Source organism: Centrocercus urophasianus, unplaced genomic scaffold (genome assembly GCF_019232065.1).
Source record: "Centrocercus urophasianus isolate 14NV4802_14NV808 unplaced genomic scaffold, USGS_Curo_1.0 seq_28, whole genome shotgun sequence".
In the NCBI taxonomy this organism is placed as follows: Eukaryota; Metazoa; Chordata; class Aves; order Galliformes; family Phasianidae; genus Centrocercus; species Centrocercus urophasianus.
In genome coordinates, this window is record NW_024884844.1 from 124,937 (window position 1) to 148,026 (window position 23,090).

The 23,090-nt window shown below is 51.2% G+C and overlaps 1 protein-coding gene across 4 annotated transcripts; it reads right to left on the reverse strand.

Moving 5' to 3' along the window:
• Nucleotides 1-233: 233 nt before the first annotated feature.
• TTLL4 (tubulin tyrosine ligase like 4) lies at nt 234-23,079 on the reverse strand. Of its 4 annotated transcripts, none has more exons than XM_042827327.1 (19): nt 23,061-23,079; nt 16,530-17,877; nt 15,969-16,078; nt 15,529-15,592; nt 13,485-13,609; nt 13,168-13,278; nt 12,116-12,192; nt 11,516-11,710; nt 11,352-11,434; nt 10,813-10,941; nt 10,054-10,176; nt 8,703-8,801; nt 8,006-8,140; nt 7,205-7,342; nt 5,272-5,374; nt 4,498-4,708; nt 2,396-2,466; nt 1,673-1,755; nt 234-1,058 (listed from the first exon to the last, which is right to left on the reverse strand). In XM_042827327.1, the coding sequence occupies exons 2-19, from the start codon at nt 17,831-17,833 to the stop codon at nt 917-919; spliced, it is 3,303 nt and encodes a 1,100-aa protein (XP_042683261.1). In that variant the 5' UTR covers nt 17,834-17,877; nt 23,061-23,079; the 3' UTR covers nt 234-916. The 4 variants fall into 4 exon arrangements, with proteins under 4 accessions (XP_042683261.1, XP_042683259.1, XP_042683260.1 ...); XM_042827325.1 differs by lacking the exon at nt 23,061-23,079 and adding an exon at nt 23,013-23,053; XM_042827326.1 differs by lacking the exon at nt 23,061-23,079 and adding an exon at nt 19,207-19,290.
• Nucleotides 23,080-23,090: the final 11 nt, after the last annotated feature.

A 23,090-nucleotide genomic window follows, 5' to 3' on the forward strand; every position in this document is an offset into this window, starting at 1 on the left:
ATCTCCACTTTCGGTGGCTATTTTCAGGTGCTGGAGAGAAGCCGAGGAGCGATGAGATTGTCACCAAGGAGACCAGAAAACAGGGCCTGCTGCAGGCATGGGGGGCTGCAGGGAAAGCAGAGGAAAGGGCTTTCTGCAAGCCCCAGCCCCATAGCGCCCCAGCCAAGCACCCACTGTGCCTTCACCACAGAAGGGGCCACCAGGTGTGATCAGACAGAGAGGGCACAAGAGCAGCCATGTGGAAAAGTTTAATGGAAATTCTTCAGAAATGAAGGGAAAAATAGAGAGCAGGAGAGCAGCACCCATCTGCAGTCCCCAGTGTGCACACTGCAGGGTACCACAGAGCCAACAGCAGTGAGGGGCTGCTCCCTCCCCGGCCCCACTGCAGCTGGGAGCCAGGCCAGGGCTTGGGGCAGCAGTGGGCAGAAACCAGAGGATGCGGGCACAAGTACTCAGATAGGATAAAAACCCACGGGCTGGAAGGCCCAAGCCCTGCTCCTTCCAAAAGAGCAGAGTGTTAGCTGGCCCTCCCCTGCCTTGGCCTGCAGTGAGAGGGGAGCAGACAACTTCGCTGGCTCTCTGGAGCTCAGGGTTAGTGCAAAGCGACACAGGCAAGGAGGGGTTCAACCCATACTGGTGAGGAAAGGAGAGAGGGAGGCGACGCCCAACTCAGCCAGATCCTACATAAGGAAACCATCATCACATCAGGCTTGAACAACAGCCACAAACCCAACTTGGCCAGGTTTTGCCATTTGTTTTAAAAACTGAGTCACACAGCTCTCTCCAGGAACAACCAACTGGAAAGTGCGCAGTGCAGGGAGCTTCACAGGACTTGTACTTGTGCTCCAGAGCCAGCTTCTGTCTCTTCCTTTGAGGTAGGTTGAGGTGCCCCCAGGGAGGGAAGGCAGCTGCCTGCTCACAGCACCAGGGCAGTGTCTGAGAGGCAGCCACCAGGTTTCTGGTCAGCTCCAACACTGCATTTGTTGAGAGGTAAGCTCTGAGCAGGGCTGGGCTCCAGGCATCTCACAAGATCTCCACTGTTTGGTGAGATGAGGTTGCTGCAAGAGAAATATTAGGGTCAGGGGTTGGCCTTTCCGACTGCATGAAAACCCAATGACATTCTGGTCTGGGCACAAGATCTCTTCTCCCTTAACTCCAGAGGCCAGGTGTATGCCTGCACTCCACTTGGCTCACTCAGAGGAACCACAGTCATGTATCAAGCTGCCCAGGCCAGTGGCACCCACCCAACTTCAGCCCAACTTCATTCAGTGAAGCTGGCAGAGCACAGCAGCCCCGCAAACCTTGCTGCTCCCCCAGCCCTACATTGGGGCAGAGCCTCTGCTCTCCATCAAGGTGGTGCAGGTCCCTGTGGGACACGTTTTGTCAGCACTCCTGGACCCCAACAGCCATTTGCCAGACAACACCCACACCAGCTGTTTTGGAGCCTTGCACCAACTGAGCAGGGCATACAGTGCCAAGGAGACAAGCCCAGTCTCGTAGACATTACACGAACCCTACCAGTTGCTCTCCATAAATGAGATGCTGGCCTCAGAGCCTATAAGCAAATCACTTTCTCTGTCCCCTGAAACAAAGCTGCTTTTCCTGTTTCCAGTTCTCTCTGGACACCAGTCCCAAAGCCACACTGTGCATATCCCAGCCAGGGAAAACTCACCCCAGCCTGTCCGGTTCCAGTTTGCTGAAGCCATTCGATTGAACACTGCTTTTCTGGAGGAAGAAGGACTTTGGCAGTGACCACTAGAGAAGGAGAGAAAGACAACCAAAAGGCTATTTAAGCTATGACAATATCCCCCAGCCTAACAGTGCACAGAGAACAGGCTGGGATCTGCTGTAGGCTGCCCTACTGTTCTTCAGCTCCAATTGCCTCACACTGCTGCGCATCATCACTGCCACCAGACTGTTCCCAGAATAGCAAACAGAGCAGTCTTCACTCCCTGCTTAATGAATCCCTCTGCTGCAAGTGGGAACAGAGCATCCTGAGGTCATAAGAGTGGATTTCTTCACTGGATCAGCCTGATCTAAGGCACAGGAGTGACAGAAGGAGATTGTTCCCTTACCAAGGGGAATAAATGGCAGGCCAGATGCTAAATATGCCAGGCTGTGCCCATTGTGCCCAACCATTTTTGGATGCAAAGCGGTTGCAATTTGATCTACTGCGCAGATTTTATATTAGTGTGGGAGACAGAGAAACGTGGGTTTTTCTAGACTGCTGGAGGCCTTAGCAGAGAGGGAAGAACAGCACGAACAGATAGGGCAGGAGGCACAGAAAGTGGAAAAAGCAGAAAGAGCTCCTGAATCAGACAACCCACAGATTCACAGACTCTCTACCCCTCTCTTCACAGCAACCTTTCCCTGGCTTATCCACAGCTATGCTCACCATCTGGGCCAAATCCGTCCCTGTCCCAGTGTGGTAGCCTTTGACACACCATTTCTTCAGTAGCTCCAGACCTGGGAGGTGACAGAACAGACAAGAAGCAAGAATGAATTGGGAAGCTCATAGACAGCTACATCTCCCTCAGCTTAGGGAACGCAAAAATGCTGCACGGAGTGAACTGACCATGCAGTAACAACTTGAATGCGTGCCTGAGCCCCAGCAAACACAGGGTAAACTAAGGCCGTTCACCCTCTGTATGAGCAAACATTGCTGAATGCTAGCACGTGGGGTGATGCAGTGCCTGCCTTTCTCCCAGGGAGCCAGACACACTGAGCAGCAGGCTCAGCTACACAGGAAAACTGGGGCAGCAGAGGATTTGCTGATTTGGACCAGACTGGCAGTCCCCTGAGCCTGGTGCCTGCCAACAGCAGCACCTGATTTGGGTTGCAGTGGTGAAAGTTCCTACAGTGCAGATATAGAGCAGCTTTGCAGTCACCAGTTCCTTTCCCAGAGGATGGCAGCTCAGGTAGCTTCCTCCAGGCACATCTACCAAATGCATCACCTCCTCCCTGCCCAGAAACATCCAGGCCAGACAGGCACACACAGCTCAATACAGGCTGAGACCTGGGCTGCACTCCTGACACAGATGAGGCTAAGGTGCCTTGAGATTCATGAACCAGCAGAGCAACAGCCAGGAACTTGATGCTCTCCAGCTGGGGTTACCACGCTTTGCTATATGATACCAGCTCTAGCTATAGGAGGAACCCTTGCTTCCCAAACTGTGCTCCTTGGTGACCTTTCAGCACGCCCCAGGACCCTGGAAAAAAACCCATGTGTTGAGGATTGAGAGGAGCAGGACAGCTGGGCAGCGCTGCCCCAGCTCTGGGCACCAGACAAGGCTCTGAACTTACTGGCCAGGGAGAGATGAGGGCTGTGAGGAATGGATGTGAAAAGGAAGGGGGCAGAGGCTGGGTATTGCTCATAGATAAAGGGCAGCAAAGGGGCAGTGCTGTTTGCTGGGCTGCCTGGAGGATGCTGGAGCACTAAGCCAGGGCTCAGTCTGAGTAGCAGAGCTCTGGGCAGCACTTCAGTGAAGACGATGACAGGGTCTTTCTTCCAAGTGACAGAAGAGCATCCAGAAAAGGCATTAGCAAGGCAAAGAATGACACATGCTGACAGCACAGCTGGAGAGGGCTGCAAGGTTATTATCTCTGTGAAAGACAGTTACTGACCCCTTTGATATTAGCTTAAATACCACTGAAGAGTGACAAAAGCTTTTCCTCCCAACCCCCCGCCCCATTTTTTTTGTTTGAGGTTTTTTTTGGTGGTTTTTTTTTTTTGCTGTGCATTACATAAAGTGCTGACATTAGGAGCACATACAGTTGTATCAGTGGAGGGTTGGCTTCTTCCGAAACCTCTTCAGTTAAGGGAGGGGCTTGAAGGAGAGCCCTGAGCCACAGGCTCTGTGTTCTCTAACATCTTACACTACAACTCAGTTTTCTTTCCTGGACAGCCCCTCCTATTGCCCCGAGTAAGAAGGAAATGGTCCGCCCAGCAAACTTCACTAAAAGATGCTTTTTGTTGGAACACAGAGGTGTCCTGGAGAAGTGGAGATAAGAGATAAATTTCTTGTATTTCAGAAAAATGCCCCTTTCTCCTGCATGCATGCTGGTGCTACTTCTTAGGTTAGAACACAGCAGCAGACACAGGGAACAGGCCTAATTTTGCCTTCACTTCACAAACCACCTGTAAGGGACAAACCCCAGTGACTCGAGCTGTTCCTTCCTCAAAAAAAGGCACAGGTATGGAATAAGAGGCTGGAGTTGTAGGGTGAAAGCAGAATCTATGCTGCTTTAGTTGAGAACTAAATACCCCAAGGATATCCCAAGGCATCTAGAAACGCTCGATTGTGCTGGTGAACTCAGCACCAGATCTATGATCAACTCAGAATAAGCTTTTCCTGACATCTGAAGCATTCTGAGAGGGGAACTAGCGTGGAGGCAGGCAGCTCCTTATCAAAATGCATAGGTCAGAAATCTCCCACGGCCTCAGGCAGGCAACTTGCCTGACTCAGGTAACTGTGCCAGCTCTCAGATGGCAGTTACCTTTGTGTTTGTTCAAGTAGTACTTGAGCTCCCACTGGGTCACCAGGATGTTGAAGTAGCGAGGCTGCTCGAAGAAGCGCAGGTAGCGCGTGGAGATGTGGGTGGGAAACACCCGCTCAAACTGCCCACGCCGGGAATATTCATCCTCTGTCTCCACCAGGATGCGAACATCATCCGGAGTCAGGATGTCCAAGACAGAAGAATAAAAATCCTGCAGACAAGAGCGTCTCAGGGTCAGGGAGAAGCGAGTTACGTTTTTTCAGTTCCTTTTTCCACCTCCCCACTCTCCAAACCCTTCCAGGAAGAGGTCTCCACGAGTCTGAGATCTCCGGGACAAGGGCCACTTGCAAAATGAAGGAATCTGAACTCAGTGCTGACATCAGTGCTGCTGAAAACCCCACTTCTGCCACTACGACAGAGGCTGCACACAAGGGAAGTGTCCTAGCTAACCTGTATGCAGTCAACTGACAAATGCAGTGAGAGCTGCACAGAGACATATGAGAAACAGGCAGTGTTCAGACCTTATTTGGGGACCGTGGATATTGTCCCCCCATCAGCACATGTCCACTTCAATGCAAATATGAGTCATGGCAACAATGGTTTAAGCAAACCTGACTTATTTCTGCAACCTCACGACCTGCTGAAGCCCAGGTGCTCCCCACAACCTGGGTGTCTCCACACAGAGGTACAGTCAGGAAACGGGACTGAGACAAACATGGAATTGTTTGAGACAGTACTCTGGCAGTTTCGGTACCAGGGACTGTTGTGTCATACCTGGTCAGGTATCTTCTGTGTCAAGTAATAGGCCTTCTTCAACTTCTCTGCTGTGAAACACTCAGAGGCTGGTCTGGGCTTCTCTTTCAAAGCACTGCCCTGACTAAGAACACAAAAAGACAGTAGGATATTTAAGTAATCAAAGCAAAGTCCCGATGTTGCAAGGCTCCTCTCAGCATGACACCCTAACGAAGATGTCATGAAAGAGAGAATGCCTCCTCCAAGGACTTCACTACTTCTGGGATCAGTGATGCATCCACAGCCTTATGCATCAGCATGGGATCCAGGTAGGACGTGAGCAAGGCAACAAGGGAGATCCTGCCAGCTCAGGTCCCACAGCACTCCTTCACTAAAAACATTAACAATCACCTCCTACCCATATAGAATGAAAAAGGGCCAGAAAGGCACTGTGACCTGATTCAGAGCACTTGAAGCCTGGACGAATCTTAGGTTTATATCCCACTCCAGATGCAGCTCCCTAACTACACTGTACCTGGGTGTACTTCCACTCAGTACTGATTCTGTACAAGAAAGGGGAACACTGGGGGATTAAGCATTCATGCATTATCCAAGAATTCCCAATATTCAAATGCATCTCCAGCTCCACTTGCCATGGGAAACCTTGGTCTTTTGTATGTTCTGACCAGCAAGCATCTCAATTATTCTAAGCACCCAAATGAGCCATTTGGGGATGCCAGAGGCAGAGATACTTGCCCAACACCTTTTAACACTTATATCAACACAGCTAACTTGTTCTGCTGCCACAAAGATTATTAGTAGAGCAGAGATCCAAACAGAGCCCTGAGGCTACACTGCATGGGTCTTGGGAACACAAAAATCTACTGGAATTATGCCCACATGCAAAAAAAAAAAAAAAACAAAACAAAACAACACACCCTCTCACATCCTTTCCAGGGCAGCAGATACAGCTAAGCAAGCCTGTTCCTGGATGCAGGAACTCTGGTAATGCATCATCTGAACCATGTTAAAGATCTGGTTAATCCTCTGCAGGTTCCTGCAAGGGCACCTGCCCTTCATCACCTCAGTCACAAGCTGCAAACGAGCCTGTGATCAAAGTGTCACAGATGGGCTGGTGAGAGCTCCCTGGACTGGAATGGGCCCATGCTCCAAGCCTCTCTCTCTGCTGAAGGCACAGAGCCGGCGGAGGGCGGGAGTCCCATCTTCTTTCATGCCCATCCATCACTGTGTGCTGGTGTTCAACCCAGCAAGCTGCCCCTTCAGTAGTGTACATATAGCAACCACTCTGCTGCAGAGCAGGGCTGGTTCCTCTTCCCACAGCACAAGGTCTGAAACCAGTAAAAGCCAAAGCTGTGGTGAAACAGAAGGAAAAGGGGCCTGGGTGCACACACGTTCAGAAATTAGCTTTATGCAAAAAAAGCTTCCCTTTTTTGCAAGACAAGACTGCACACCCACAACCATAGGTCTACCTCCTCTGACACCTGTAATTCTGTCTAAGGAACAGATTGCTCTACCCTTTGCAAAATAACAGGTGCTCCTCTTGCTCAAGTCAGCAGCATGTCAGCTCTGGGGGATGGGGTAAGCAGATCCAGCCCCAACACAGCCAGCCAGCCTTTGAAGCAGATGGAGAGGCAGTGCAGCTCAGCATCATGCTAGTTCTGGCAGGGGGAAGGAGGACTTGACTAACTGCAGAGCAAGCATGAATTACACTGGCCTACTCTCACTTCCAACTATGGACTTGTAAATCAGGCATAAATCCTTCCTTGAAGAGACTGCAGGAACCAGATACCCAGGGAATAATGCAAGTCCCTCAAACATCCAGCTGAAGGACTAGCAAGCACAAGCTCTTGACAGAACAGAAACCAGTATGTTGCTCTGAGAGCAGCCCCCAAATGAAATCCTCCAAGAGAAAAGCCTGCTTTGCCTTTCTGCCCTGAAAGAGAATAGGGCTGACCTGCAGGTGAAATCAATTCTAGTCTGAGGTCTTGAGGCTACGCTGTCCATGCTGGGCAGAACAAAGCCAGCGAGGTTAAGCAGGTCCCGGATCATCTGGCCCTTGATGCTCACATCCAGAGGTGAATTGGAGTGAAGGCTGGAGGAAGAAAACACAGCAGTCTGAGTGCTAGAATGGAGGTTCTGAGCCTGAAGGCCCTGTGATCACTCCCTTTGGAGTGTCCCTCCAGCCAAAAATGGTTTGCTTCTCTTCCTCCACCCAGAGGGTTGCTGGAAATTGGCAAATCCATCCCTAGAGTCCAGCCTGCAATCCCTACTGTGTCTAGTTTGTGCTCATCCAACTCTAGTAGGCAGGATAGGCTGTGTCCAGGCACACCACAGCTCCCAGCCCTGTCTGAATAGCTGAGACCACATGGCCAGGTGGAGCCAGGGAACAAGCAAGAGAGGAATGAATGGTGCGTGAGGCAGCAGAGCTGCCAAGCACTTCTGCCCACACAAAGAAATCTCTGCCGTCACCCATTCCTTACATGACACATTCTTCCTCGGTCTTTTTTTTTTTTAAAATGTACTATTCCTTGGCTCTAGCTGAGGCATGCCCAGCACAGGTTTCTAAGCTACAGATGGATACTGCTTTTGCAGACAGGAAGGACTTTGAATTCTGCAGGAATCAGGAGAGGGAGTCTTCAAAGCAGTTGTTCAGTGCAGGGGACATCATAGGCCAGATTTACTTTATGGTAAAAGAAAGGCTGTCATCCACCTCCACTGGCCCAGAGACAGACTTCGGGAGGAAAAGCTGCTTTACCTTGGGGAGATGTTGACCTCTAAGATCCAGGGCTTGAGGTTTTCATCCAGCATGATATCAAACCCAAAAAGCTCATGGCAACAGTACGGCCGCCGCACGTACATCTTCACCAGGCTGTTCACATACGGCTCAGATCTGCAAGCCAAGAGAAAATGCTCACTTCCAACAGACAGGCAGCAGAGCCCTGACTGCAGCACAGTGCCAACACAGAGTGCCACAGCCACATGCTGTGGAGCGGATGGGCTGAAAGACCAAAGCAGGCCTGCAAGCTCCTGCTGCACTGCATTTGAATCCAGTATCAGATCCTGAGCAACCCCCAAGCCAGGCCTCTGTCAGACAGGATCCACTTCTGAACAGAAGATTCAGCCAGCACCAAGGGACCTTTATTCTGAAGCAACCTGCACAAGTGGTGCAGTGGGTGCAAGCTGGCAGAGTGCCATGTATGCTGCACCCTCTTGGTCCTCCCCTCTGCACTGCAGGTGGATCCGGGGAGTATCAGGTCTATTCATGCCTTGCAGCTACAGCAACAAGAACACAGCTAACAGGTCACAACAAAGGATTTAGAGAGACTGCAGCCAGCAGTGGTGGCAGCACTTAGATTAAGAGCCAAAGGACTAGACTGAGTGGGGCTGAAGAGCCAGAGGGGCCAGGAGTACACTCCTCAGTCAGGAGCAGAGCAAGGGGCACCAAGACTCACGCAATTATGGTTTTGATAACGATGTCCTTAATCTTCTCCCAGATGGCCTCACTGTTAACTCCCTTCTGAGTCAAGTAATTCCAGAGAGCTTTGAGTGCCCTGGGAGACAGAAAGCAAAAGAGATTGTTTTGTGGTCCCTTGCTGCCCAGCCCTGCCCCGCCAGGGAAGTGAAAACAGCAATAGGGAGCCTTGGCAAGGCTTTTAGCAGGAAGCTAAGGGATGTATCTCCACTTTTCCTGACCACAGCATCCTTCTGCCATTCTCAAACCACTCTACTCCTGGTTGCAATTCTCCCCAGCCTGGCCCCTGTTCTTGCAGGACCAAGCTATCAGAACCATAAATCTGTCATAGACTTATCCCAGTACTGGAGTAGTAAGTCCCAAATTAGCACATGAGCATGGTACGTCAGCTCCAGATCTTCTCTTCCCTCCCCCTCCGTGTCCTTAGCAAACCTCCCCTTCTTGCAGGCCTTCCTCAGGAGTACTGCAAAGCAGCTCACCAAGAATCCATCAAGGCCCCCAAAAGCCATTTAGCTACAGCCATTTCACTGAAGCTTTGGGGGGTGGAGAATTTTTTTTTCCATAAATGTGGCAAGAAGGATGGTGGGGGAAGAGTGTTTGTGCTTTTGTAGGAGTTTCCCACACCACACCAAGCGCTGCAAGTTTCCCTGACGCTGAGCCAGGGATGCTCAGATGTTGCTTAAATGAGACTGTGTGGCTAATGGCCAGGAATCCAAAGGTCAGGCCTCCTGCATACAAGACGGAGTTGATTACAGCCACTCATCTTTAATGTGGGAGCAGTCAGTTTTGACTTGCATGGTGGTACCAAAAAACAGATGAATGCAGTCCCACAGGATTTCAAATGCTGGGAGACAGCAGACCCTTCTCAATGTACCCACAGAGGAACTGTGCCGAGCAGCAGATCCAGGCAATGCAATTTTATTATACCAAATCATTCTCCACAGCTCCCTTTGAAGTGAAAAAGACCAGCCCAGGCCCACAAATTGAGAACTCTATCCTGCACTATTTTTAAAAGAGTTTAAACATCACTGTGGAATCAGAGACAAGTGCCTAACTACTTGGATCAGTCCACCTATAGGACAGCAGGGAACAAACTTTTGCAAGACTGCAGCCTTCTTCTGAAGTGACCAGAAACAGAACCACTGCTTCTCAACACCATGACCTGATAATTGGAATCACTCTGCTGTCCCCATTTCCCCTGGCAGGAGCAGATGATACTGAAGTTTCGGGTACCTTCCAGTTTTGGGTAGTAATACTAAAAAGGGCTGATTTAACAGAGAACAGACAGAGCTGACCCTGTGAACTGAAAGTTCCCCCCTCACAGCACCTACCACTTGTGTCCCTGGCAAGCAGTCTCATCCAAGTTGGACTTGTATTCAGTGTTCTTCTTGTTCACACTGTAATTGGTCAAGTGCACGAACTTGTTGCTGAGGCTCTTCATTGAAGAGGAATACCTAGAGGAAATGGTAGCAGCACGAACAGTCTGAGCTTAAACAGGTTGCCTCCAGACCCATGGTGCAAGGAGCTCTGTTCTCATCACCTTTCTGTTTGGCTGCACACCAACTCTGCTGCTGCCCTTTCCCAGAGAGCCTGGAACAAGGCTGCCTCCACAATTTCCGTCCCCACAGACCCAGAGCTGGGAGGACAAAGGAAGAGATACAGAACAGGCTGCCCTGAGACTGAGGGATGCAATCCCACCCTCAAAGTCATAAAAGTAGACCAGAGCGTCACTGGGCAAAAGCAGTGATGGTACTACAGCAGCACAAGGCAATACAGTCAAAACTGGATGAAACATCTAAATTTCCAATGCATCCACTTGAAGCACAGACTGCACTTCAAGCAATGCTTTACCCTGATCTGATCCTGACTTGAAAAGGTGGATGCACAAAACATCCTCTCACATTTCCTTCCACCTGCAATGAACCTGTGCGTTTCAAGACTGCTTATTCAGCAGCAAGAAGAGCTTCAGAAGCAAGCTAGAGCTCTGAGCATCCACCATACAGTGTGACTGCCTCCTGCCCAAGCTGAGGTGCCACAGCCACAAGTGGCTGATCAAAGAAGATCCCCCGTACCACTGTTGCACAACTTACTTGCAGCTAGCAAAGCGAACCAATCCATCCTTGAACAGGTAGACCCTGAGGGGATCATAACAAGTGACATACACATAAATCCTCAGGTCGAATTTCCTCCCATCAATGAGGTAGGGTTTGTGCAGATATCTGCAAAAGAAGCAAGCACCAGCAGAGTTACCATTTCTGCATGGAACAGCACCTCTTGGCCCCACCTCAGAAGGCAAAAACAGCAATCAACTTGGAGAGCAGGTGAAATTCTTTTGCATAGCATTTCCAATCTTAGTATAATGCAGTGAAAATGAGAGCCAGGAAAGCTCTCCCACAGTTTACACCCAAAACCTTAAAACCTTACAGAGAAATAGCAGCATCCCTGTAAACCCAGCTACAGCTGACAGAGCCACACTTCCAGCAGCACCATTGTGCTCAGCCTGCAGAGGTGTCCAGACGCAAACCAGATGCTTCTGCTTTGCTGGGTAGTGACAACTGTCCAGATCTGGTCTGAGACGAGACAGTAAGAGGTCCCAGGCTGCCTGTCAACTTTGCTTTCTTTTGCTCACCTCTGTACCAGCAGCGGCCTTCTTTTGGGTAGCTGGCTCCATTTGTGGATAACCTGGATGCCAATGCCCCTTGCTGATGCTGGCTGCAAAACAAACAAGAACAGATCAGATCTCCTCCTGGCAGCTAGGTTGGGATAAGGTGCCGAGTGCTTCTTTTCCCTTACTGGTTTCACAATCCATTTCTGGCGGCTAGCTCCTTCCTCCCACGCTTTCCTGAGTAATTTGATGTCTTGGGGCAGGATGAAGGACTGGGGGAAGAAATTAAACTCCTTCTTCCCACAACGAGTCTGCATCTTCAACAGGTTGCGCCACAGACGGTCCTTTCTCCCAATTTGAAATGAACCAGGGAAGTGGTTTAGCTGAAAAGGAACCCAGATCCTGTGAGATGCTCCTGCCTCTCCACGTCACTCCCTGGCCAGGGAATACATCCTCTCTGAACCCAGCAATGACTCAACTCTGTCACTGGAACGATTACTTCGAACAACAATAACTGTGGTTAGACAAAGCCACAAGTAAAGACAGCTTAAGTACAGCCTTGGTGTGTACAGGATTCATGCTCACAGCAGAGATGTTCACCCAGTTCCCATGTGTGCCTGCCTCTTGCACTCATCGCCCAGAACAGAAATACCAGCTGCCACACAGCTAAAGTGACACCACAAGGACAGCCTGCACAGCCAACACCTGGCCCTGAGGGGAAGGCACCCAAACTGCTCCCAGCACTCTCTCCACACACATAAAGGAAGTCAGCACAATACATCTCCTACCTTCTGGTGCTCCCTGATGGCTCTGAAGCCGGGGGACTTCATGTGGTGGCCCCAACAACCCAGCCAGTCATTGCTTTCTACAGGAAAAACAATAGTCCATAACTGAGTACCCTGCCACACACAACACCCTCTCAACCCAAAAACATCCCCTCCCTTTCCTGGAGCTAGTAGAAGGGCGCCAGGGATAGTGCACAGCAAGAACACAAAGCAGTCACACTAGCACTGCAAAACTGCCAAGCCAAGAGCTGTGAGAGGGATCCAGTTAACCAGGGGGGGTCATCTGCCCACAAGGACTGGTGCAAGGATCTGGGCAGAGAGAGAGCGAAAGAAACATTTAATCCTCGAACACCCTTACCTTCCTGTTTTCCAGCAGGAGAGCGAAGCAGTTAGCTAATCAGCTCTGCCCTGCAGAGGGATGTGTAGGATTGCGAGATATTCTACGCTTTGGTCTGCCCTACATGTCTCATTACAGCCTCAAAATGAACTGAGCAGAGGTCTCCTGATACACAGAAAAGCCCTGTTAATAGCATTAGGAGATCACATACCAGAGTACGGATCACAACTGTGAACGCTCAGTGTGTCCCCAGCCCGCCCCAACACGTCTCTCCTGTAGCAAGATACCAACTCCGTGAATTCCCCACTCACAGTCAGAGTGAAGGACAGTTTCTTCTTCAGTACACGTGCACAAGGGACAGCGGTGCTGGTGCAGGCACTAGAGGAGTGTTAGCTGCCTCAGTGTGCCAGCACCACCTAGAGGCACAGCTTAAGAAAGCCAAAGGGCAGCTCTGCTGCCCCACATACTGCCCCAAATGGGCAAGGAATACATCCTTCTGGTTCATGCTACTGACAAGCCAAGAGGGAGACTGGGCTCTGCCCGGACTCCAAAAGTTCATGTATTTCAGGCTGGACAGGCAGAAGCAGGAACACAGCATCCTGCAGTGCCGATCTCTCTCCTGTTCTGCTCTTCACAGGCAGTCTGCCTTCTCACACCCACGAGCTAGAGGCGAGGGAGGACACGATGTATCAGATGATGCCAGCCTCCCACAACTTACTTTTGCTGACTCTGAAGTGAGATCTGCTAATGGTTTGCTTCACAATATTCGGCGTGACCGTGCACATTTTCCATCGCAGCAGCTTCCTTTGCTCCCAAGGCAGCTTTTCCACTAAGACGACAAAAAGTGAAGGACAAAAAGAAACCAAACACAATACCTTGATTAGATACAGCACTTCCTACGTTCTGCTGCACAGCCACTGGGCCTGCAGGGAGGGTATGTAATCCTCTTTGCAGAACTGGCATGTGAGAGAAGGCACAATGGCCAGAGGAGATCCAGGATGCTGGAATATGGCATGGCAACACATCCCAGCTCACCTCTCTCATCACGAGTGCTGAAGTAGATGGTTGGAGGCACATTAGGGAATAAACTGCAGACAAGAGCGGGTTTGAGCACTTTCTCCTGATCCTCAGTGGGCTGGTCCAGGCACTCGAGGCATTTCCTAAGAGAAACAAAGAAGGAGGCAGCTGAATAAAGGTAAAAACAGCACGGGGAGCACCTACACGTGCAGTCACACAGAGGCTGGCTTACATCTCAACATCCATAAATGCATATGTATGCTCAGAGACTGTACTGTCCGTAATTGCCACAAAGCAAGGAAATGAGCTTCTGGTGCCTTTGCAAAAATATATTTAAAGGAGGGCAGTAAATGCAGTGACAAGGAGATGACAATGCCACAGACAGGAGATGGGGCAAAAACTGCTTGCCAGGCAGGAAACTAGAAGAGAGTCCTCAGGAGGAGGCTACAACCCCAAAAGGGCCGCTGACAATCAAGGAACCTACAATGAATCAATAGTGCAAGAAACTGGAAACAGACAAAAATGGAGCCACATCACACTGATGAGAGTGTCCTGCACTGCCCTTTGCCTCACAGAAGACAAAATGCAACAGTGGAGCTGGAGATCAGAGAAAGGAAGAGAAGAGCCTGGAGGGAAGCTGGGATGTTTCGTAAGTGTTTATTTCTATACAGTCATTTTTTTCAATACCAGAATTGGTAATTAAAAGTTATTAAACAGCAATAAATCACATCGATCATAATTCCTTGGCACAAATCTTGTTTTAGTCCACAGCAGATCAGATGGCTCCACAAGGAGCCTTGATCCTGCTATCAGGAATTTGCATCACTGTAATGTGGTACAAGCAGTGGGTGTAAAAGCCAGTAACCAGTCTGCAGAGACAAGGGGTGGAGTTTGCAACAAATAAGCGTGCCAAGCATTATCTCCTCCTGTGTTTTGCAGGGAGCTTGTTACAAAACAAACCCTATAACCTGGTCCACAGGAACATGGGCTAGAGATTGTAACACAGATACCTTTAAGTTGTCATAACCCTCTTGGTTTTGGCATTTTTTAAGGGAGGAAGACGGAGTTTTATTGAACGTACATACATCATCTTACCATGTCAAACCCTAGACAAAGCAGTTTTCTGAGAAAAAGCACAGCATTAATAAATACATCTATTGCTACATACGTGTATCACACATACAATCATAGAATGGTCTAGGTTGGAAGGAACCCTTAAGATCACCTAGCTCCAACGCCCTGCTATAGGCAGGGACATCTCCCACTGGACCGGGTTGCTCAAAGGCCCATCCAGGCTGGCCCTGAATGCTTCCAGGGAGGAGGCACGATGATGCTAAAAGTAGAGCATGTAACAAATGTTGCAGAAGCAAGGGCTGGAATGCGTGAGGCATCATTGGTGGCAGTTTGGTAGCGGGTGCAGTGACTTCTGGAAGAAGGTGAAGGACTGCCCAGTACTGCAGGTCTGACTACACGCAGTGAAGGAAGTAAGGATGAAGGAGAAGCAAAAGAAGTCAGTGTGTTAGTATTCCTTTATCTCCTCCACTACAGTTGCAAAGAGCAGCACTGCAGCATGACCAAGGACAGATTCCACAAAGGTCTGCCAGGAATCAGAGGCAGGGCTCGGATGACCACAGGCTGACCAAACCACGGCCAAAGAAACCTCTTTCCAAAAGCTAAAGAAAAACCCAGGCTGTGGTCTTGTTTCTAGGATGCAGTGCTGAGACACAAGACTCCACAAGCTGTTTGCATCTCTGGACCCAGGATGCCTCCATTCTGCTTCATCTGCACAGAAATGACACTGCAAGATCCAATAAACACTGTAATCCAATAAACCTAACCCAGCAACTGCCTGTGGCAGTGAAATTAAGACCCCTGTTTTGCTGTGGTGGATGTACCCTCAACACTCTACAGGCTGCTGTCCATAGTTTTGGTCTTCAGGAAGCTAATTCTGGTTGGGAAGCTGGCTGCCATCCTCACTCTATTCCCTCACATGCTACACCTCTTTTCTGCCACCAAGAAGACAAAAATGCCAAGCTGCAGTGCATTATTTAGAGCTACTAACCTGGATACAAGAGCCACAGAGTCATAAGATGACATGCCAGTGACAGAGGAAGCATCCGAGTCACCTGCAGGAGGGAAGAGAAAAAACAAATGGTTCTGTGGACAGACCCTTCACAGCTGCTCCAAGTTCTTGAATCCTAAATTTCACCCACTAACCCACTATAAAGACTGGGGCAAAAGTAGAGCCAACAGCCCTTCACACAGACTGGAGCGGGGCAAGTTTAAACCCTATTCCATTCCTCAGAGGAACTTCCACAACTTCTCCTTACTGCTAGATTGACTTTGACTTCCACACAATCTCTAGGTCATCCCAAAATGACAGCAAGAACATAAGACAGTGTGCAGTCACAGCTTTCCTGCTGTGCACACACCTCACTCCCAGACAGCCCCTGCACACACCAAGGGGCAGAGCTCAGCTCCCCCTGGGGAATGGGCACTCACTGTTCTCTTCCTCCTCCAGACTGCAGCTCTCATCCAGGCCACCAGGAAGTTCTTCCTCCACATCGTCCTGGGGATGGCTCAGCTCCAGCAGTGACTCCCCAGCAGCAACACTGCAATAAAGGACATCACATTAGAGAGTGGTAAATACTTTCTAAACCCAAAACATCTAGAAGCCCACAGTGCTGCTCCATATTCTCTTTGTCCTACATTGATGCCACGTTCCTTCAGGAATGCACACTTTCGCCCAGGGAAAGCTTTGTTGGAGCTGGCCTGACAGCAACCTTCACCCAAAACACATGCAGAGCCTGACAAGCAGTGCTCCACCACGCTTCCATGCTGTGGCTGAAAAAGTAGATGAGAGGGCTCAGATCCACCAAGGGCCTGTGTGACCTGGAATAGCAGAAAGGCTCCTCCTGTAATAGGATGTTTCACGTGGGTTTGTTCACAGACGCAGTCACCCCTGCACTGCCCTAAGTATAGCCTTTTCCAACACAATCCCAGAAGAAAGCCAGTCCAACCCCACCTCCCCACAGCCTCTCTCATTCCCCATGCTCTACTCACTCAGGCTTTTCTGGGAGCATTGCGTGGGCACACTTCTCCTTTTTCTCCAGCTGGATGCTGGACATCTGAGTGGCCACTTCAGAGATGGCAGCAAGCTGCTGAGGCTCTGCTCTGGCTCCCTGCTCACTGCCACGCAGGGTCAGCGTGTTTGTGAGCCGGCAGTTGGAGCTGCGGTCAGGAGAGCTGGCACGGGAGGCCAGGAGATGAACGCTGATCCGTTTGGTGCAGACGACAGCACCATCGGAGCCTATAAGGCTTGAGTTACCATTAAGATGATGGCTGCCCGTCTCCAAGTTTGGGGGAGCAGTGGTCTCCTCTGAAGTGACGTGTGCCATGATGCGATGCCCTGATCTGTCCCTGTTGGACAAGCCACCTGCATTCCTAAGGTCAGAGCTTTTAACTTCGTGTCCGAAGCCACTGCAGGTGGCAGTCTGTCCGACCAGCTGCTGCACAGCTGCCGTGAGGCTGATCTTGGGTTCTGCCTCATACGAGCTGTATGCTTTCCTTTCAGTGTCCCCCAGTGGCCAAGAGCACCACTCATTCCTAAGGGTCACACTGTTGGGCACGAGGGTCAGGGAGGAGGCAGAGATTTGTTCCTGGTCACTGCTTTGCACTGCAGGGCTGCGGGGGAAGCAGTCTCCATCAGTCCTGGAGCGTGGCCATGAGATGGTGGGAAAACTGGCGGTGTTCTTCAGCTTCTTCATTTCCGGTGACTGCAGCAAAGGCACTTTAGCACTGCTTGGCTGTAGGAAGGAATTGCTGTGGAGCACTGGTCTGCAGGAACTGGAAGCCTGCTGAGGGCAAGCTGAGCCCAAGCTGAGGGCAGAGCCTTTCAGCCCAGACCCTGCATGCTCCTCAGGCAGCACAGGTGGCAGGCAGGGCTCCATCATCAAGGAAGACATTGCCCTTCCTGGGGCAGAGCTGGTGTCCTGGGGGCTCCAGAAAGGAAAGTGGTAGGGTTTGGCTCTCAGGCAGGAGCGCTGGTAGAGCAGTGTGCTCCCACACAGCTCCGGGCAGGGCTGGGAGCTTTCAATGGGATGCGATGGGCACGGTGCTGGCGGGTACAAGAAGCATGACTGTTGCAAAGGGATCCCTGAGGGCAGCGGGCTGAGATCCTGGTGGGCATTCACATGCTGCCTCTCCAAAGCCCAGATGGGTTTCGCGTGCTGCTGAGGGGCGAGGCACCACGCTCTGCGCTGTCGCTCTGCTGCAAGGGTGTCTGTCCCGAGGCCAAAGCTCTCCTCCTGTCTGGGGCCCAGGTTATTGCGTTGTGGTCCTGCTGAGGCCATGTAGAGCCATAGCATGAGGCAAGAGCAAATCTGTAATCCACTGCAGCACCTTCACTGGCCTGAAACAAGATGACTACATGAAACACAGTGACTTGAGCAGCACACCTGCTTTCCTCCTTATCGCCACAGCAGAGCTGGCCTCTTACAGGATGTCTCTGCACCACTGCACTTAAAGCGCCAGGCCCAACTGCTGCCAGGAGGGCACCAAGTGGCATCAAAACCCATGTCCCTCCCTCTGCCAAGGCTTCCCAAAGGTCTCTCTGGACCAGACCACAGCAAAGAAAGCGTTGGCATCTCACTTGACACCAGAGGACATGAAGGACAACTTACAAAGGGTCCCGGGAAAACTCCTGTGCACACAAAAGCTTTGACTTTGTGAAAGCAAAGGTTGCCCTGGCTGCCACAACTAGCCTGGCAAGGCAAGGCAGCTCTCCTGGCTCCACAGCAGCCCCCAAACGTTTCTTGTTTTTCTCCTTTCCTTAAGGCTACAGCTCCCAAGGTCACACAGTTTAGCAAGAACCTCAGCCTTCACTTTGACAATGAATAAGTTTCTTGCTTTGGTAACTCCACAGAAACAGCCCAGGAGTGAGAAGGCTGCAAACAGAAAACACAGGGCTCTTCCAACACCATCACCTGTGCCAGACACAGACTGCCTGCACTACACATGCATTCTTTTTAATCGTGGCCCTACAGAATATACTCTTAGAAGGAGCAGCCAGCAGACCAGAATGCTACACAGCACTTGGTGCCCTAAATCCTCCTCAAACAATTGCACTGCACCTGTATGATTCTTTTGCCTGGGGAGAAGAGAGAGAAAACAAAGCATGTGCCAGATATTTGCCTTGCTTTAACTCATGCCTGGAGGGCCCCCTGGATACAGCCACGATAAGAAATTGCTTTCAAGCTTAATGAAAAACACACCCAAAAAAAGCAGTGAAAGGTAAGCAAGGCATTAACCAACCCCCCACTCCCTTCATTGTCTTGCAGTGCACACACACTCCTTTGTCACCTGAAAATCAAGCGTGGGCTGCAGCACTTGAAATGTAGCTCCCAGACCAGAAGTGCTGCTCTGCAGCACCATGAGAACAGTTCAGGTCCACCAAAGGGCTGGGTCAGGCTTGCCCCTACCCTGCACACACTCCTAGTCTCTCATACACGCTCAGAGCAGGCCAACAGCATCCCAACCAGATGCTGTATGAGATGGAAACATCCTGTACAGGCTGTTAAGGAGCCACTACCCTGTCAGGATGTACAGAAAGTCTCAGCTCCGCTCCACGCTCAGAGCTGTGGATGAGCTGCACCACCTTCTGAAGGCAGCAGGGGCACCACCAGGATCCTGCTAACCTGGGGATGCTTCGTTCTGGCCCCACAGACACGCCACTACTCACCAAAACACTCCTGCAGGAGCTGCACATGCCCTCCAGAACTGGGTCATGCCGTGTCACCCGATCGGTGAGCAGCGAGCAGCCCGGCCGTGTTGTGACATTCACAGCGATTAGCACAGGGCAAGGAGGCTGTGCTCAGACACTGCCACCTGCTTGGCTCGAGTTCCCCAAGTAAACAAGTATTGGAGCTTGGCACCTGCATGCCCAGCCAAACAAGCACACTCAAACCCCAAAGCGACCCCAGCGCACCAGGAAAACAGACATGAAATCCTAAAATTAAAATACCAAGAGGTTAACGGAGGCATCCCCAGTGTCCTGGCCTGCAGGGGACTCTTTCTGAGAGGTCACCGTGCCTTGCTGGCATCTTGGCCACGTGTGACCACCCAGCGGGAGCCACCTGTGCTTTATCCCTCCAGGCTTTGCAGCTATGCCCACCTCATCTCACTATAAAAATAAAAGCGATTTGCCCTGATAGAGCTGTAACAAGGGATTTGGAGTGCACCAGAGGCTTACATACAGTGGTACAGCAGCTGAAGGAGATGCATCAACCTGATAGGGAAGAGGCTTGCTAGGCCCAGAAACACTGCCCAAGCAATGGGCATTGAGAGCCTCCCTAGAATTCCTCCACTTTGGGTGACCTTAGAGACAGCTCAGTGAGGCATCCAGAAGAAGCAGAGGAGATGCAAGCATTCTCAGGTGCCAGGCAATGGACACCACAGGACAGCAGCTGCCGCAGCCCCATGGCTTCAGACAGCCACCACATCACCACTGGGTGCCCTTCACTGACATTTCTCCTTTCTGCTTCACTCACCTCTGCCTCTGGCAGGGGTCTGGCCAGGAAGGTCAAAGGGCAGCAGTCCCCACTGGCATTCACAACAGCAGTACAACAACATTTGGAAGTTTTATTGTGGAAACATGAGCTGGGAAAAGCCCTGCTCCACTCCCAGGGTGAATTGGCAGGGCTGGAAGTCCAACCCAAACATCATTACTGGTAATTAATGGATTTTGGCTTGGGCTTATTGACACACAATAAATAAAGAGGCTAAGGTTGTCACATTATGGTGACTGCAGAGCTGCACCTGCTCACAGTTATTCAGCTAGCACCTTTTATTACCACACAGCCTGCTTGGGACGTCAGCTGGAGCGCAGCCACAGCCCTGACGACTCTCACACTGCAGGGACCACCACATGCCCCTGCCCTGTGTGCCCCACTGAGAGGTAGCAGGGAGCAGAGCTCCTCCAGCTCTACCTTTGCTGGGCTCCTAGCAGAGCTGCTTCCAGAGAAAGGATGAGCCCCAAAGAGCCCAGGAGCAAAGCAAGCCTCCGACACGTGAGTTTAAGCAGGAAGGTTATTTTAAACTCAGCTGTGGTGACACACTTAAAATAACAAGAGCTTGCAAATGCATGGGCTGTGAGCTGACCTGATAACATGCTGTCAGCCTCATGCATCCAAAAGTCACAGGAGTGGAAAGGAAACAAAGTCAGATATGTGTGATCTGGTGTTATTTTCTATGTCACGCTTTCAGCCTTGCTCTTTACAGTCAGAAAGGATCAAGCTTTTTAATAAGGGAGATCTGAGGTCACACCACATCCCTCACTTGAAGCTTTACAGCATTCCATTAATGCCTGAACAAGAGAGTTAACAACAATACAACACAAACAGGATTTAAAGCCAATACCCCTTTCATAAGGACCTATTCAGCTTAAAAAAAAAATTAAAGCTTTCAACAGAATCAAGCACTGTGACTTACTGTGCGTGCCTGAGCTCCTGGTATGCCCAGTAACAAGACACAAACTCATGTTCCAACAGCATGGAAACCACCCTCATTAGGTGAGCTGCAAAAAGAAGCAGCCCCAAACTCAGCATGGAGTTGCACAACACCATGCACAAACACATCAGGCCACCCGTGAGCTCCAGGAGAAGAGGATGGGATGCCGCTGCCAGCCATGAAAGCAAGTGTGCAAGGACGAGGAGGCTTAGAGACAGCTCAGCTGCCCCAGGAACGCCCATGGGACAGCTGTCCTCTTCTGGGTGCAAAACTAAAGGCGTAGGGCAATGAGCAATTCCTCCCCTATTCAGTGCAGACTGCAAGATACCGAAGTTTGCATTTGGCCACTCCGGTCTAGGAGAGACACCAGGGAGAAACCAGATGTGGTTTGGATGTGTCAGCAAATTCCACCTGCATCCAGGGATTGCTTGTATGCTGAGGCCGTTCACTTCCATCGAACAGCTGTGACTTTCAATTCCACACCTAAGAGAAACTGCGAGAAGGGCACTGCTCCCCAAAGCAAGGCAGGCAGCCATACAGGCAGCAGGCACCAAACCAAGAGCTGGGGCCCAGCCAAGGCCTCACCCCAGGGCACAAGCAAGCAGCTGCTCCCTGCACAGCCTGGGGCCTCCACGCTGCACTGGACGACAAGGGCTGAGCTGCCTGAGTCACAGGGGACTTTGCACGTTTCTCACTGCTTTCAGGACGTCAGCGCATGGTGCCAGATGAGGCGAGGGACTTCAGCATGATTAGGCAGAAAAGCTGTGGCTTCATCACAGAGGGAAAGCTGAAATAACAGAGGGCTGAACTCCATGCTAACAGGACACTGTTGGAAGCAGTGGGCTGACCGTTCTGTGAGCGCAGCGGCAATGACAGAGAACAAAAAGTCCTGAACGTGGAGCAAAACTGCTAGCAAGCAGCAAGGCTGCCACCTTGCCCCAGCTCTAAGGGCTGGGCAAGGCATTTCCCTGAGCCTTCATAGCAACCTCTTGGTATTGACAGGACAGAGATTCCCCGCCAACAGTCCCCAGGCCACCAATGGGGGTCAGTGACAGAAAAGCAGAGAATTCTGTATTTTCTCATCAGTGAAGCTGGAAAGTTCCTGCCCTAAATCATACCTCCTCAGCCACTAGCTGATGATATGATGAGAGTGTGGAAATGAATCTGGGTTAAAAATAAGCAGTTAGAACATGCAGCATTTCACAGCCTTGACAGTTACAATGAAAAGGTCCAGAGCACCTTCCTGCAGACCCCGGCAGAACAAGCTGATGGGACAGCACTCTCCATCCAGCTTCACAGTGGGAGGAACAGCAGGAGAGAGCAGCACAGGTCGCTCTGCTCTCACACTGCCTGGCTGCGCTCAGTCTGGGGCACAGAAAAAATATAAGCATGGAAGTTTCGTGGTGAGTGGTGCAAGTATAAAATAACAGCAAACAAGGAAACAATAACAGTGAATTAGTTCAACACACACCAATTCTTTGCCCAGCCTCTTTTCTTAGTATATTTTGGATAATTAAAAAAAGAAAAAAAAAAAAAAAAGCCCCGGGTATATGATGAAGACCCTTCCCAGTCGAAACCGGAGCTTCTGCACTCCTAGAAGAAACACATTCTGCAATCACCTCACCCCACACGGTTGCCTCTCAGAAGCAGAGCTGCCCGCGCTGAAGACACGGGGAGAGGTAGAGGTTCAAGTGGGGAAGCAGCCCCCAAACAAACCCAGAGCGGTGGTGCCGGAGGATCGGGCCGCCAGCCACAGCACGTGCCAGGCCGGGACACGCGGCAGCGCAGCCCGCAGGCGCACTTCCAGCCACGTGCCGAGAGGGCCGCGCCTCAGCCCTCCCGGCCGCCCGCAGCACACCGGGGCCCCGCCGAGCCCCGGGGCGGGCCGCGACGGAGGCCTCTCCCGGAGGGAGGCCTCAAAGCGGGAGCCCCGGCGATAAAGGAGATCGGGAGCGAGGAGGCTCCCGCGGGGACCCGCTCCTCACCGGAAAACGGGGCGCGGCCCTCAAGAGGGGTGCGGGGGGTTCGGCCCGTACTCACCGCCCGCCGCGCCCCGACCCGCACCGCCCGCGGACGGCCCGCCGTTACCATGGGGATCCCGGCCGGCGCCGCGCTACC

Excerpts from the sequence above, each read along its gene's own strand:
- TTLL4 (XM_042827327.1), bottom strand. The coding sequence starts at position 17,833 with ATGCTATGGCTCTACATGGCCTCAGCAGGACCACAACGCAATAACCTG. Across the intron at positions 2,467-4,497 it reads CTACTTGAACAAACACAAAG|GTCTGGAGCTACTGAAGAAA; the intron begins GTAACTGCCATC and ends GTCACCTCCCAG. Across the intron at positions 1,059-1,672 it reads CTGGAACCGGACAGGCTGGG|CAACCTCATCTCACCAAACA; the intron begins GTGAGTTTTCCC and ends TTTCTCTTGCAG.